General features: G+C 39.3%; 1 protein-coding gene across 7 annotated transcripts in view; it reads left to right on the top strand.

Annotated features, from left to right (window-relative positions):
* LOC149713396 (uncharacterized) overlaps window positions 1-13,797 on the top strand; it is an 83,742-nt gene that overhangs the window by 63,796 nt on the left and 6,149 nt on the right. The window contains exons 2-7 of one of the 7 annotated variants that reach the window (XM_089847649.1): window positions 10,960-11,644; window positions 11,787-11,870; window positions 12,052-12,336; window positions 12,736-12,805; window positions 12,860-13,027; window positions 13,602-13,749. In XM_089847649.1, the coding sequence (XP_089703775.1) occupies window positions 12,203-12,336; window positions 12,736-12,805; window positions 12,860-13,027; window positions 13,602-13,749 (520 nt within the window). In that variant the 5' untranslated portion in view covers window positions 10,960-11,644; window positions 11,787-11,870; window positions 12,052-12,202. Of the gene's footprint in view, window positions 1-9,733; window positions 10,168-10,959; window positions 12,337-12,735; window positions 12,806-12,859; window positions 13,028-13,601; window positions 13,750-13,797 lie in introns of those variants that run through there. The other 6 variants (XM_089847616.1, XM_089847605.1, XM_089847642.1 and 3 more) reach the window with 6 other exon arrangements.

Genomic DNA, 13,797 nt, shown 5'->3' with positions numbered 1-13,797 from the left:
GTCCTTTGAGTATGTTATAGAACAATTTGTCCCCCATCCAACCATACTATAAACTTAGGGCTACGACAAACAGGGGCCAAGTAATTAAGCAAAACGTAAACAAACAAACCCCTCCATAGGAAATGCATTAGACTAAATTTTGGAGGCTCGTAACTCTGGTTCTACCAGAGATACGGGGATGTAAATAATGTGACCTTGAAACAAATGTTCGGATAATTATAAAGGTCTTTACATATCCCAAGCGAAAAAAAAAAAAAAACTTCGCGGTTTCGAACCTGTGGCTTTCCGGTAGTGAGGCGGATGTGATATCCACTGCACTACAGATATGTTCTTAATTTTGATCGAAAATAAAGGCCAAGTAATTAAGCAAGTCCTAAACAAACAACCACTCCATAGGAATTGCATTAGACCCGATTTTGCAGCCTCGTAACTCTGTTTCTACTAGAGATACGGGGATGTCCTTTGAGTATGTTATAGAACAATTTGTCCCCCATCCAACCATACTATAAACTTAGGGCTACGACAAACAGGGGCCAAGTAATTAAGCAAAACGTAAACAAACAAACCCCTCCATAGGAAATGCATTAGACTAAATTTTGGAGGCTCGTAACTCTGGTTCTACCAGAGATACGGGGATGTAAATAATGTGACCTTGAAACAAATGTTCGGATAATTATAAAGGTCTTTACATATCCCAAGCGAAAAAAAAAAAAAAAAACTTCGCGGTTTCGAACCTGTGGCCTTCCGGGAGTGAGGCGGATGTGATAACCACTGCACTACAGATGTGTTCTTAATTTCGATCGAAAATACAGGTCCAAGTAATTAAGCAAATCGTAAACAAACAACCCCTCCATAGGAATTGCATTAGGCCCGACTTTGCAACCTCGTAACTCTGTTTCTACTAGAGATACGGGGATGTCCTTTGAGTATGTTATAGAACAATTTGTCCCCCATCCAACCATACTATAAACTTAGGGCTACGACAAACAGGGGCCAAGTAATTAAGCAAAACGTAAACAAACAAACCCCTCCATAGGAAATGCATTAGACTAAATTTTGGAGGCTCGTAACTCTGGTTCTACCAGAGATACGGGGATGTAAATAATGTGACCTTGAAACAAATGTTCGGATAATTATAAAGGTCTTTACATATCCCAAGCGAAAAAAAAAAAAAAACTTCGCGGTTTCGAACCTGTGGCCTTCCGGGAGTGAGGCGGATGTGATAACCACTGCACTACAGATGTGTTCTTAATTTCGATCGAAAATACAGGTCCAAGTAATTAAGCAAATCGTAAACAAACAACCCCTCCATAGGAATTGCATTAGACCCGACTTTGCAACCTCGTAACTCTGTTTCTACTAGAGATACGGGGATGTCCTTTGAGTATGTTATAGTCCAATTTGTCCCCCATCCAACCATACTATAAACTTAGGGCTACGACAAACAGGGGCCAAGTAATTAAGCAAAACGTAAACAAACAACCCCTCCATAGGAATTGCAATAGACCCAACTTTGCAGCCTCGTAACTCTGTTTCTACTAGAGATACGGGGATGTCCTTTGAGTATGTTATAGAACAATTTGTCCCCCATTCAACCATACTATAAACTTAGGGCTACGACAAACAGGGGCCAAGTAATTAAGCAAAACGTAAACAAACAAACCCCTCCATAGGAAATGCATTAGACTAAATTTTGGAGGCTCGTAACTCTGGTTCTACCAGAGATACGGGGATGTAAATAATGTGACCTTGAAACAAATGTTCGGATAATTATAAAGGTCTTTACATATCCCAAGCGAAAAAAAAAAAAAAACTTCGCGGTTTCGAACCTGTGGCCTTCCGGGAGTGAGGCGGATGTGATAACCACTGCACTACAGATGTGTTCTTAATTTCGATCGAAAATACAGGTCCAAGTAATTAAGCAAATCGTAAACAAACAACCCCTCCATAGGAATTGCATTAGACCCGACTTTGCAACCTCGTAACTCTGTTTCTACTAGAGATACGGGGATGTCCTTTGAGTATGTTATAGAACAATTTGTCCCCCATCCAACCATACTATAAACTTAGGGCTACGACAAACAGGGGCCAAGTAATTAAGCAAAACGTAAACAAACAAACCCCTCCATAGGAAATGCATTAGACTAAATTTTGGAGGCTCGTAACTCTGGTTCTACCAGAGATACGGGGATGTAAATAATGTGACCTTGAAACAAATGTTCGGATAATTATAAAGGTCTTTACATATCCCAAGCGAAAAAAAAAAAAAAAAACTTCTCGGTTTCGAACCTGTGGCCTTCCGGGAGTGAGGCGGATGTGATATCCACTGCACTACAGATATGTTCTTAATTTTGATCGAAAATAAAGGCCAAGTAATTAAGCAAGTCCTAAACAAACAACCACTCCATAGGAATTGCATTAGACCCGATTTTGCAGCCTCGTAACTCTGTTTCTACTAGAGATACGGGGATGTCCTTTGAGTATGTTATAGAACAATTTGTCCCCCATCCAACCATACTATAAACTTAGGGCTACGACAAACAGGGGCCAAGTAATTAAGCAAAACGTAAACAAACAAACCCCTCCATAGCAAATGCATTAGACTAAATCTTGGAGGCTCGTAACTCTGGTTCTACCAGAGATACGGGGATGTAAATAATGTGACCTTGAAACAAATGTTCGGATAATTATAAAGGTCTTTACATATCCCAAGCGAAAAAAAAAAAAAAAACTTCGCGGTTTCGAACCTGTGGCCTTCCGGGAGTGAGGCGGATGTGATAACCACTGCACTACAGATGTGTTCTTAATTTCGATCGAAAATACAGGTCCAAGTAATTAAGCAAATCGTAAACAAACAACCCCTCCATAGGAATTGCATTAGACCCGATTTTGCAACCTCGTAACTCTGTTTCTACTAGAGATACGGGGATGTCCTTTGAGTATGTTATAGAACAATTTGTCCCCCATCCAACCATACTATAAACTTAGGGCTACGACAAACAGGGGCCAAGTAATTAAGCAAAACGTAAACAAACAAACCCCTCCATAGGAAATGCATTAGACTAAATTTTGGAGGCTCGTAACTCTGGTTCTACCAGAGATACGGGGATGTAAATAATGTGACCTTGAAACAAATGTTCGGATAATTATAAAGGTCTTTACATATCCCAAGCGAAAAAAAAAAAAAACTTCGCGGTTTCGAACCTGTGGCCTTCCGGGAGTGAGGCGGATGTGATAACCACTGCACTACAGATGTGTTCTTAATTTCGATCGAAAATACAGGTCCAAGTAATTAAGCAAATCGTAAACAAACAACCCCTCCATAGGAATTGCATTAGACCCGACTTTGCAGCCTCGTAACTCTGTTTCTACTAGAGATACGGGGATGTCCTTTGAGTATGTTATAGTCCAATTTGTCCCCCATCCAACCATACTATAAACTTAGGGCTACGACAAACAGGGGCCAAGTAATTAAGCAAAACGTAAACAAACAACCCCTCCATAGGAATTGCAATAGACCCAACTTTGCAGCCTCGTAACTCTGTTTCTACTAGAGATACGGGGATGTCCTTTGAGTATGTTATAGAACAATTTGTCCCCCATTCAACCATACTATAAACTTAGGGCTACGACAAACAGGGGCCAAGTAATTAAGCAAAACGTAAACAAACAAACCCCTCCATAGGAAATGCATTAGACTAAATTTTGGAGGCTCGTAACTCTGGTTCTACCAGAGATACGGGGATGTAAATAATGTGACCTTGAAACAAATGTTCGGATAATTATAAAGGTCTTTACATATCCCAAGCGAAAAAAAAAAAAAAACTTCGCGGTTTCGAACCTGTGGCCTTCCGGGAGTGAGGCGGATGTGATAACCACTGCACTACAGATGTGTTCTTAATTTCGATCGAAAATACAGGTCCAAGTAATTAAGCAAATCGTAAACAAACAACCCCTCCATAGGAATTGCATTAGACCCGACTTTGCAACCTCGTAACTCTGTTTCTACTAGAGATACGGGGATGTCCTTTGAGTATGTTATAGAACAATTTGTCCCCCATCCAACCATACTATAAACTTAGGGCTACGACAAACAGGGGCCAAGTAATTAAGCAAAACGTAAACAAACAAACCCCTCCATAGGAAATGCATTAGACTAAATTTTGGAGGCTCGTAACTCTGGTTCTACCAGAGATACGGGGATGTAAATAATGTGACCTTGAAACAAATGTTCGGATAATTATAAAGGTCTTTACATATCCCAAGCGAAAAAAAAAAAAAAACTTCTCGGTTTCGAACCTGTGGCCTTCCGGGAGTGAGGCGGATGTGATATCCACTGCACTACAGATATGTTCTTAATTTTGATCGAAAATAAAGGCCAAGTAATTAAGCAAGTCCTAAACAAACAACCACTCCATAGGAATTGCATTAGACCCGATTTTGCAGCCTCGTAACTCTGTTTCTACTAGAGATACGGGGATGTCCTTTGAGTATGTTATAGAACAATTTGTCCCCCATCCAACCATACTATAAACTTAGGGCTACGACAAACAGGGGCCAAGTAATTAAGCAAAACGTAAACAAACAAACCCCTCCATAGGAAATGCATTAGACTAAATTTTGGAGGCTCGTAACTCTGGTTCTACCAGAGATACGGGGATGTAAATAATGTGACCTTGAAACAAATGTTCGGATAATTATAAAGGTCTTTACATATCCCAAGCGAAAAAAAAAAAAACTTCGCGGTTTCGAACCTGTGGCCTTCCGGGAGTGAGGCGGATGTGATAACCACTGCACTACAGATGTGTTCTTAATTTCGATCGAAAATACAGGTCCAAGTAATTAAGCAAATCGTAAACAAACAACCCCTCCATAGGAATTGCATTAGACCCGACTTTGCAGCCTCGTAACTCTGTTTCTACTAGAGATACGGGGATGTCCTTTGAGTATGTTATAGTCCAATTTGTCCCCCATCCAACCATACTATAAACTTAGGGCTACGACAAACAGGGGCCAAGTAATTAAGCAAAACGTAAACAAACAACCCCTCCATAGGAATTGCAATAGACCCAACTTTGCAGCCTCGTAACTCTGTTTCTACTAGAGATACGGGGATGTCCTTTGAGTATGTTATAGAACAATTTGTCCCCCATCCAACCATACTATAAACTTAGGGCTACGACAAACAGGGGCCAAGTAATTAAGCAAAACGTAAACAAACAAACCCCTCCATAGGAAATGCATTAGACTAAATTTTGGAGGCTCGTAACTCTGGTTCTACCAGAGATACGGGGATGTAAATAATGTGACCTTGAAACAAATGTTCGGATAATTATAAAGGTCTTTACATATCCCAAGCGAAAAAAAAAAAAAACTTCGCGGTTTCGAACCTGTGGCCTTCCGGGAGTGAGGCGGATGTGATAACCACTGCACTACAGATGTGTTCTTAATTTCGATCGAAAATACAGGTCCAAGTAATTAAGCAAATCGTAAACAAACAACCCCTCCATAGGAATTGCATTAGACCCGACTTTGCAACCTCGTAACTCTGTTTCTACTAGAGATACGGGGATGTCCTTTGAGTATGTTATAGAACAATTTGTCCCCCATCCAACCATACTATAAACTTAGGGCTACGACAAACAGGGGCCAAGTAATTAAGCAAAACGTAAACAAACAAACCCCTCCATAGGAAATGCATTAGACTAAATTTTGGAGGCTCGTAACTCTGGTTCTACCAGAGATACGGGGATGTAAATAATGTGACCTTGAAACAAATGTTCGGATAATTATAAAGGTCTTTACATATCCCAAGCGAAAAAAAAAAAAAAAAACTTCTCGGTTTCGAACCTGTGGCCTTCCGGGAGTGAGGCGGATGTGATATCCACTGCACTACAGATATGTTCTTAATTTTGATCGAAAATAAAGGCCAAGTAATTAAGCAAGTCCTAAACAAACAACCACTCCATAGGAATTGCATTAGACCCGATTTTGCAGCCTCGTAACTCTGTTTCTACTAGAGATACGGGGATGTCCTTTGAGTATGTTATAGAACAATTTGTCCCCCATCCAACCATACTATAAACTTAGGGCTACGACAAACAGGGGCCAAGTAATTAAGCAAAACGTAAACAAACAAACCCCTCCATAGGAAATGCATTAGACTAAATTTTGGAGGCTCGTAACTCTGGTTCTACCAGAGATACGGGGATGTAAATAATGTGACCTTGAAACAAATGTTCGGATAATTATAAAGGTCTTTACATATCCCAAGCGAAAAAAAAAAAAACTTCGCGGTTTCGAACCTGTGGCCTTCCGGGAGTGAGGCGGATGTGATAACCACTGCACTACAGATGTGTTCTTAATTTCGATCGAAAATACAGGTCCAAGTAATTAAGCAAATCGTAAACAAACAACCCCTCCATAGGAATTGCATTAGACCCGACTTTGCAGCCTCGTAACTCTGTTTCTACTAGAGATACGGGGATGTCCTTTGAGTACGTTATAGTCCAATTTGTCCCCCATCCAACCATACTATAAACTTAGGGCTACGACAAACAGGGGCCAAGTAATTAAGCAAAACGTAAACAAACAACCCCTCCATAGGAATTGCAATAGACCCAACTTTGCAGCCTCGTAACTCTGTTTCTACTAGAGATACGGGGATGTCCTTTGAGTATGTTATAGAACAATTTGTCCCCCATCCAACCATACTATAAACTTAGGGCTACGACAAACAGGGGCCAAGTAATTAAGCAAAACGTAAACAAACAAACCCCTCTATAGGAAATGCATTAGACTAAATTTTGGAGGCTCGTAACTCTGGTTCTACCAGAGATACGGGGATGTAAATAATGTGACCTTGAAACAAATGTTCGGATAATTATAAAGGTCTTTACATTTCCCGAGCGAAAAAAAAAAAAAAAAAACTTCGCGGTTTCGAACCTGTGGCCTTCCGGGAGTGAGGCGGATGTGATATCCACTGCACTACAGATATGTTCTTAATTTTGATCGAAAATAAAGGCCAAGTAATTAAGCAAGTCCTAAACAAACAACCACTCCATAGGAATTGCATTAGACCCGACTTTGCAGCCTCGTAACTCTGTTTCTACTAGAGATACGGGGATGTCCTTTGAGTATGTTATAGAACAATTTGTCCCCCATCCAACCATACTATAAACTTAGGGCTACGACAAACAGGGGCCAAGTAATTAAGCAAAACGTAAACAAACAAACCCCTCCATAGGAATTGCATTAGACCCGACTTTGCAGCCTCGTAACTCTGTTTCTACTAGAGATACGGGGATGTCCTTTGAGTATGTTATAGAACAATTTGTCCCCCATCCAACCATACTATAAACTTAGGGCTACGACAAACAGGGGCCAAGTAATTAAGCAAAACGTAAACAAACAAACCCCTCCATAGGAAATGCATTAGACTAAATTTTGGAGGCTCGTAACTCTGGTTCTACCAGAGATACGGGGATGTAAATAATGTGACCTTGAAACAAATGTTCGGATAATTATAAAGGTCTTTACATATCCCAAGCGAAAAAAAAAGAAAAACTTCGCGGTTTCGAACCTGTGGCCTTCCGGGAGTGAGGCGGATGTGATAACCACTGCACTACAGATGTGTTCTTAATTTCGATCGAAAATACAGGTCCAAGTAATTAAGCAAATCGTAAACAAACAACCCCTCCATAGGAATTGCATTAGACCCGACTTTGCAACCTCGTAACTCTGTTTCTACTAGAGATACGGGGATGTCCTTTGAGTATGTTATAGAACAATTTGTCCCCCATCCAACCATACTATAAACTTAGGGCTACGACAAACAGGGGCCAAGTAATTAAGCAAAACGTAAACAAACAAACCCCTCCATAGGAAATGCATTAGACTAAATTTTGGAGGCTCGTAACTCTGGTTCTACCAGAGATACGGGGATGTAAATAATGTGACCTTGAAACAAATGTTCGGATAATTATAAAGGTCTTTACATTTCCCGAGCGAAAAAAAAAAAAAAAAAACTTCGCGGTTTCGAACCTGTGGCCTTCCGGGAGTGAGGCGGATGTGATATCCACTGCACTACAGATATGTTCTTAATTTTGATCGAAAATAAAGGCCAAGTAATTAAGCAAGTCCTAAACAAACAACCACTCCATAGGAATTGCATTAGACCCGACTTTGCAGCCTCGTAACTCTGTTTCTACTAGAGATACGGGGATGTCCTTTGAGTATGTTATAGAACAATTTGTCCCCCATCCAACCATACTATAAACTTAGGGCTACGACAAACAGGGGCCAAGTAATTAAGCAAAACGTAAACAAACAAACCCCTCCATAGGAATTGCATTAGACCCGACTTTGCAGCCTCGTAACTCTGTTTCTACTAGAGATACGGGGATGTCCTTTGAGTATGTTATAGAACAATTTGTCCCCCATCCAACCATACTATAAACTTAGGGCTACGACAAACAGGGGCCAAGTAATTAAGCAAAACGTAAACAAACAAACCCCTCCATAGGAAATGCATTAGACTAAATTTTGGAGGCTCGTAACTCTGGTTCTACCAGAGATACGGGGATGTAAATAATGTGACCTTGAAACAAATGTTCGGATAATTATAAAGGTCTTTACATATTCCAAGCGAAAAAAAAAAAAAAAAACTTCGCGGTTTCGAACCTGTGGCCTTCCGGGAGTGAGGCGGATGTGATAACCACTGCACTACAGATGTGTTCTTAATTTTGGTCGAAAATACAGGTCCAAGTAATTAAGCAAATCGTAAACAAACAACCCCTCCATAGGAATTGCATTAGACCCGACTTTGCAGCCTCGTAACTCTGTTTCTACTAGAGATACGGGGATGTCCTTTGAGTATGTTATAGTCCAATTTGTCCCCCATCCATCCATATTATAAACTTAGGGCTACGACAAACAGGGGCCAAGTAATTAAGCAAAACGTAAACAAACAACCCCTCCATAGGAATTGCAATAGACCCAACTTTGCAGCCTCGTAACTCTGTTTCTACTAGAGATACGGGGATGTCCTTTGAGTACGTTATAGAACAATTTGTCCCCCATCCAACCATACTATAAACTTAGGGCTACGACAAACAGGGGCCAAGTAATTAAGCAAAACGTAAACAAACAAACCCCTCTATAGGAAATGCATTAGACTAAATTTTGGAGGCTCGTAACTCTGGTACTTCCAGAGATACGGGGATGTAAATAATGTGACCTTGAAACAAATGTTCGGATAATTATAAAGGTCTTTACATATCCCAAGCAAAAAAAAAAAAAAAAACTTCGCGGTTTCGAACCTGTGGCCTTCCGGGAGTGAGGCGGATGTGATAACCAGACATGGGCGCTCTCCTCTCCTTTCGGAGTGTAATTAGCGTTTTGAGAGGAGAGACTTAGAAATTATACTATTGTGAGTGGAGGGTGAGTGGGAGTGGTAGGCCTTTAACAAAACCATAGGCAGGAAAATGAGCGCAACATTGTAATATCATGAAACATTTGAGTGAACCTCTTTGCCTACTCGAAAAACCTATATTAAAAGAGCGCGAGTTTTTACGGGCGGTGTAAGAGGGGTGTAAAAGGGGGTGAGTTTGAAAACCATGCGTTTCACAATGGCTCGTGAGTGTGAGAGGTGAGTGGGAGGAAAAATATTTTGCGAGAGGGGTTCTCTCCTTCTCGCCTTTGGAGTGGGGTGAAAATAAAAAACTTTCCACTGTATCTCGATGGGGGTTTGGGCGACTAGGGGGTAGGAAGGTAAATAGAGAAACAAAACTGACAGCTTTGTATTGAAATAGTCATGTGACTGTCTGGGTTCCCTTCGCTTGTCTGAATCGGTCTAGTGAAATACGAATGCTAATTGGCTGAAACCAAACTTCGAGAATGTTCGAGGAGCGTTGCTAGGCTTGTAGTGGCAAACTAGATAGATGAAACGAAGTGGGAGAGTTAAGTTGCGAATTTAGGACCGTGTAGGTGAGGCTCTGAAAGTACCGGAGTAATTTTCATATTTTTCACTCCTTTCACTATATAAGTCAAAATTTGAACTATTTATATGAATTACTAAATAATGATGAGAGGATGAGGTCTGAAAAATATTTTAGATTGAGAGAGATGAGTGGATTAAGTCTTGGAAAACATTTTACATAATAAGAGGTGAGAGGAGGTTCAATAAAACTACGAGAAAAAATGAGTAGTTAGAGGAGTGAAAATTTTTTAATTTTATCTTAATTGGGATGAGAGGAGGTGAAATAAAACTACGAAAGAAAATGAGCAGTGAGAGGAGTGAAACATTTTAATTTTTATCTTAATTGAGATGAGAGGAGGTTTATTAAAACTACGAGATAAAATGAGCAGTGAGAGGAGTGAAAAGTTACTATGATGTTTTGTTTGGGAAAGGAGCGAGGTTTACTGAAAGGCCTACTATGGAAAACCAGTTGGAGTGAGCTGCTCGTTCCCTGCAAAAAAAATGGAGGAGTGGGAGTGGGAGAGGCTGGGGGTTCGCCCATGTCTGGTAACGTCTATCCTTCCAATGGCAGGGCTTCCACCAAAGGTTCACGCAATTACGAGTTTTCTTATCATTTATAGTGAATCAATCGCCTTACATACCCTAAATTTCCAAAAATGGTTAAAGGCATACGCTTGAATTCAAACGTCAACAATAGCTATGTTTAAAATGATTTTAGGAGAGGTTTATTTTGATTTCCCAACTTGTTTTTCATTATTTTAAACTTAACTTAACGTCCGACCCTTTAGGGGCAACTTTTTATTTTAATTTTATATTAATTTAATTTCTTTTACATTTTTAGTTGCATTTAATTGTTTTTAACTGTTCTTAATGTCTAATACTAAATTCAAGTTGTTATTTCAGGCACAGTTCCCATTTAGCGCTGACAGTTTCCAGCGGTAATATTGTAACTAATAGACCTTTCCGTTAATTACTTGCAGACAAAACCAACAAATCGAAGTGGGAGGCGGCCCACTTAGGGTATTTCTTTCACACCAAGAAGCAAGGCCAGATGGAGCACAAGTTCACTGCGCCACCTCTTGCAGTGCTTTTTGGCGTTCCTGCCTCTGTAGTCTTTGCTTCTCTCCTTAATTACATTACAATCTATTTGGATAATGTGAAAATTCTGCTATTGAGGCTGAAAGTGTCTGAATCTATGACGCCTACGATCAATATCACCCTTTCGGTTCACGTGCCTTGAAGAGTCTACTGTCGAATTGTGAAATATAATTACGTGCAGTTACGAAAGTTTCAAAAAAGACATGACGAGGTCACGCTATGAAATGATTTATACGCGAAAGTAACACAGAAAGGAACGAACTATATTACAAACGAAACCCTACCAATTCCGCTTATTAATATATTTATAATATTAAATAGTCCGAAGAAGTCGGTTCGGTATCTATCATTCATATTATAGGGATAGTCACAAATAAATCAATTCAATTTTCGATAGAAATAATTTGTTTTTTGAAATGAAAGCTCGTGATATAAATCTATTTTAAAATTTGCAGTTTAATAATCAGAAGGAAGAAATTGACGCCAGGTGTCAACCGGTTGTTAAAGTTACGGGATTCTTTATGAAATGAAGTCTAATAGCGATTAACGGATTTATTGTGCACAAATGTAATATCATTATCCAATCAAACTGCATATATTTTCCATTATCGAAATATTACATTTTCAAATTAGACTTTCACATCTTTGGGTATTTAAATCTATCAAAACTTTACGGTAGTCGAATTGAATGTTACTATCTCTTTAACAGTTGCTTTCCAAAGACCAATAGCAGTCGTCCTGGATATTGTTTAGAAAACCTTGAACGTTCATTTTACTTAAGATATTATTCATGGTATGGATATTATAATTATTAGTAGGTCTTTTACCCAATATATAAATCGATCGTGTCCACGAAAATGGAATTTCAGTTTATTACTTCACACATTATATATAATTCATTATACATTAATAAATTTAACATACCTGGATTTAGAAGAATATAGCTTAGAATTCCTTTTCTGCTTGTTCTACAGAGAAAGGTGCAACGTCTATAACACTACACTGGTGAAGTGCGTTTGAATTAATCTAGTAAGGATTTGAAAATCAACGATGATTTAAAACAAACATTTTCGAGAGTGCGAGTCCTTTTCCTAAAACCATAACTGAAATAGTTATAGTACAATCATGAGTGAAGGTGTTCTGCGCATTTCTCTCACTAATGCACTGTTATTTTTTGAAATTCTGGATTTGGAACAATTATCGTTTGGCGGATATGCCGGCGCATTGTTTGAATCCGTGCTTCGGAAAATAAGAAATTTGTAAGTACTACAGTTACTTTGTAACGAGGTGTCAGTCCTAATGAATTTAACATAAGTGGTTAAAGGGTTATTCTCACACACAGTTACTTCCTTTATTTTTCGTTTGAAAGTAATTTTTTGACACAGAATTTAAATATTCACTTTTTACTACTAATAATAGCAACCTGAAAATTTTAGTTTAATAAAGCGATTAGCTTGCTTTTGGCTCCACAAATTTTTCATTTTCCCATCATGTAAATGGATTTTGCCTGCTTGCTTAAATTTCCATATACGTCGCGAATTAGGATTTCGCTTGCAGGCGCCCTACCGCCGTCTATCAAATTAATACGATAATACCCCATGAACAATCGATGAACGAAAAACCCGCCTTTTAAATTTTCGTGTCTCTATTCCTTTAAGGGGCCTCAACATGACGGTAACTGAAGAAAACGGAGGCATCCTCAAATCTATGTTAGATTTGCAACAAAACGTAAATAGCCGTCAGCTCTTCGCCCAGAACAATTTTGAATGATTAATTTTCTAGGAAACTGATATTGCAATACCATTTTATTCGCAACAACGGGACCTTGAGACTTCCTCTTTGGTGGATTGGGGTGGGCCAACAATGTTCCAGGAGGTAAACATTGCAAGTGGTGGTCACATTGGGGCCAGTTACGGACCGTTCCTCATTCTGAAGATATTTCAAACTCACGTAAATACGTAACATATCTATATTTCTTGTGGTGTATCTTGTGTCAGCAGTTCCCGAAATAGCAACCGCGATTCCACAAGAGCAGAGGCATTGTTCAAAACTTCTGAGGTTCAAATATCCAAACCTTATGCTATTGGGGTTAAAATAAATAAACCTTACCTTATCTGACTTAATACTATTGGGCTTCAAAGAAACGTACGGGTTCAAATAACCAAACCTAACCTGACTTAATGTAATTGGTGTTCAAACAGCAAAACTTCAACTTCTGCTAATATTATTGGCGTTCAAATAACCCAGCTTAACTAAACTTTGTTCAAATAAACCAGCCTAACTAAACTTTGTTCATATAACGCAACCTACAACATCATAAACGATAATCGTTTTAATATCCCGTTTGTACTGCTCTTTTGGGAACCGCTGTATATAGGGAATTGCCGTAGTGGGTGAACTGCGTTTTTGAGAAACCCCTTTCTAGGGAACTGTGGTTATGAGTACGGTTACTATGGGATTCGTTCATACGGGAACAGCTTATATGAGAGCTTCACTTAATTCTTGTTTTCAAACGACATTGCAGGTGTGGTTCAGCATTCTTGGCTACATCATTGTGTTGTCATTCATGATGGGTCTATCAAGATACATGCATCGTTCTCTTTCACGACTTTCTTTGAAGAAGGGATTTATTGATTCTACTTTAATCGTAACCGGTCTTCTTTTCAACCAGGGTAAGTTACTTTCTTGTAAAGAAGCGGAGATTGGAAACTGATTTTTAC

Source organism: Phalangium opilio, unplaced genomic scaffold, assembly GCF_054372755.1.
Source record: "Phalangium opilio isolate 3A_F unplaced genomic scaffold, DU_Popi_V2 ptg000009l_1, whole genome shotgun sequence".
In the NCBI taxonomy this organism is placed as follows: Eukaryota; Metazoa; Arthropoda; class Arachnida; order Opiliones; family Phalangiidae; genus Phalangium; species Phalangium opilio.
The sequence above is the reverse complement of the archived record's forward strand: the minus strand, read 5'-3'. Positions and strand labels throughout refer to the sequence as shown.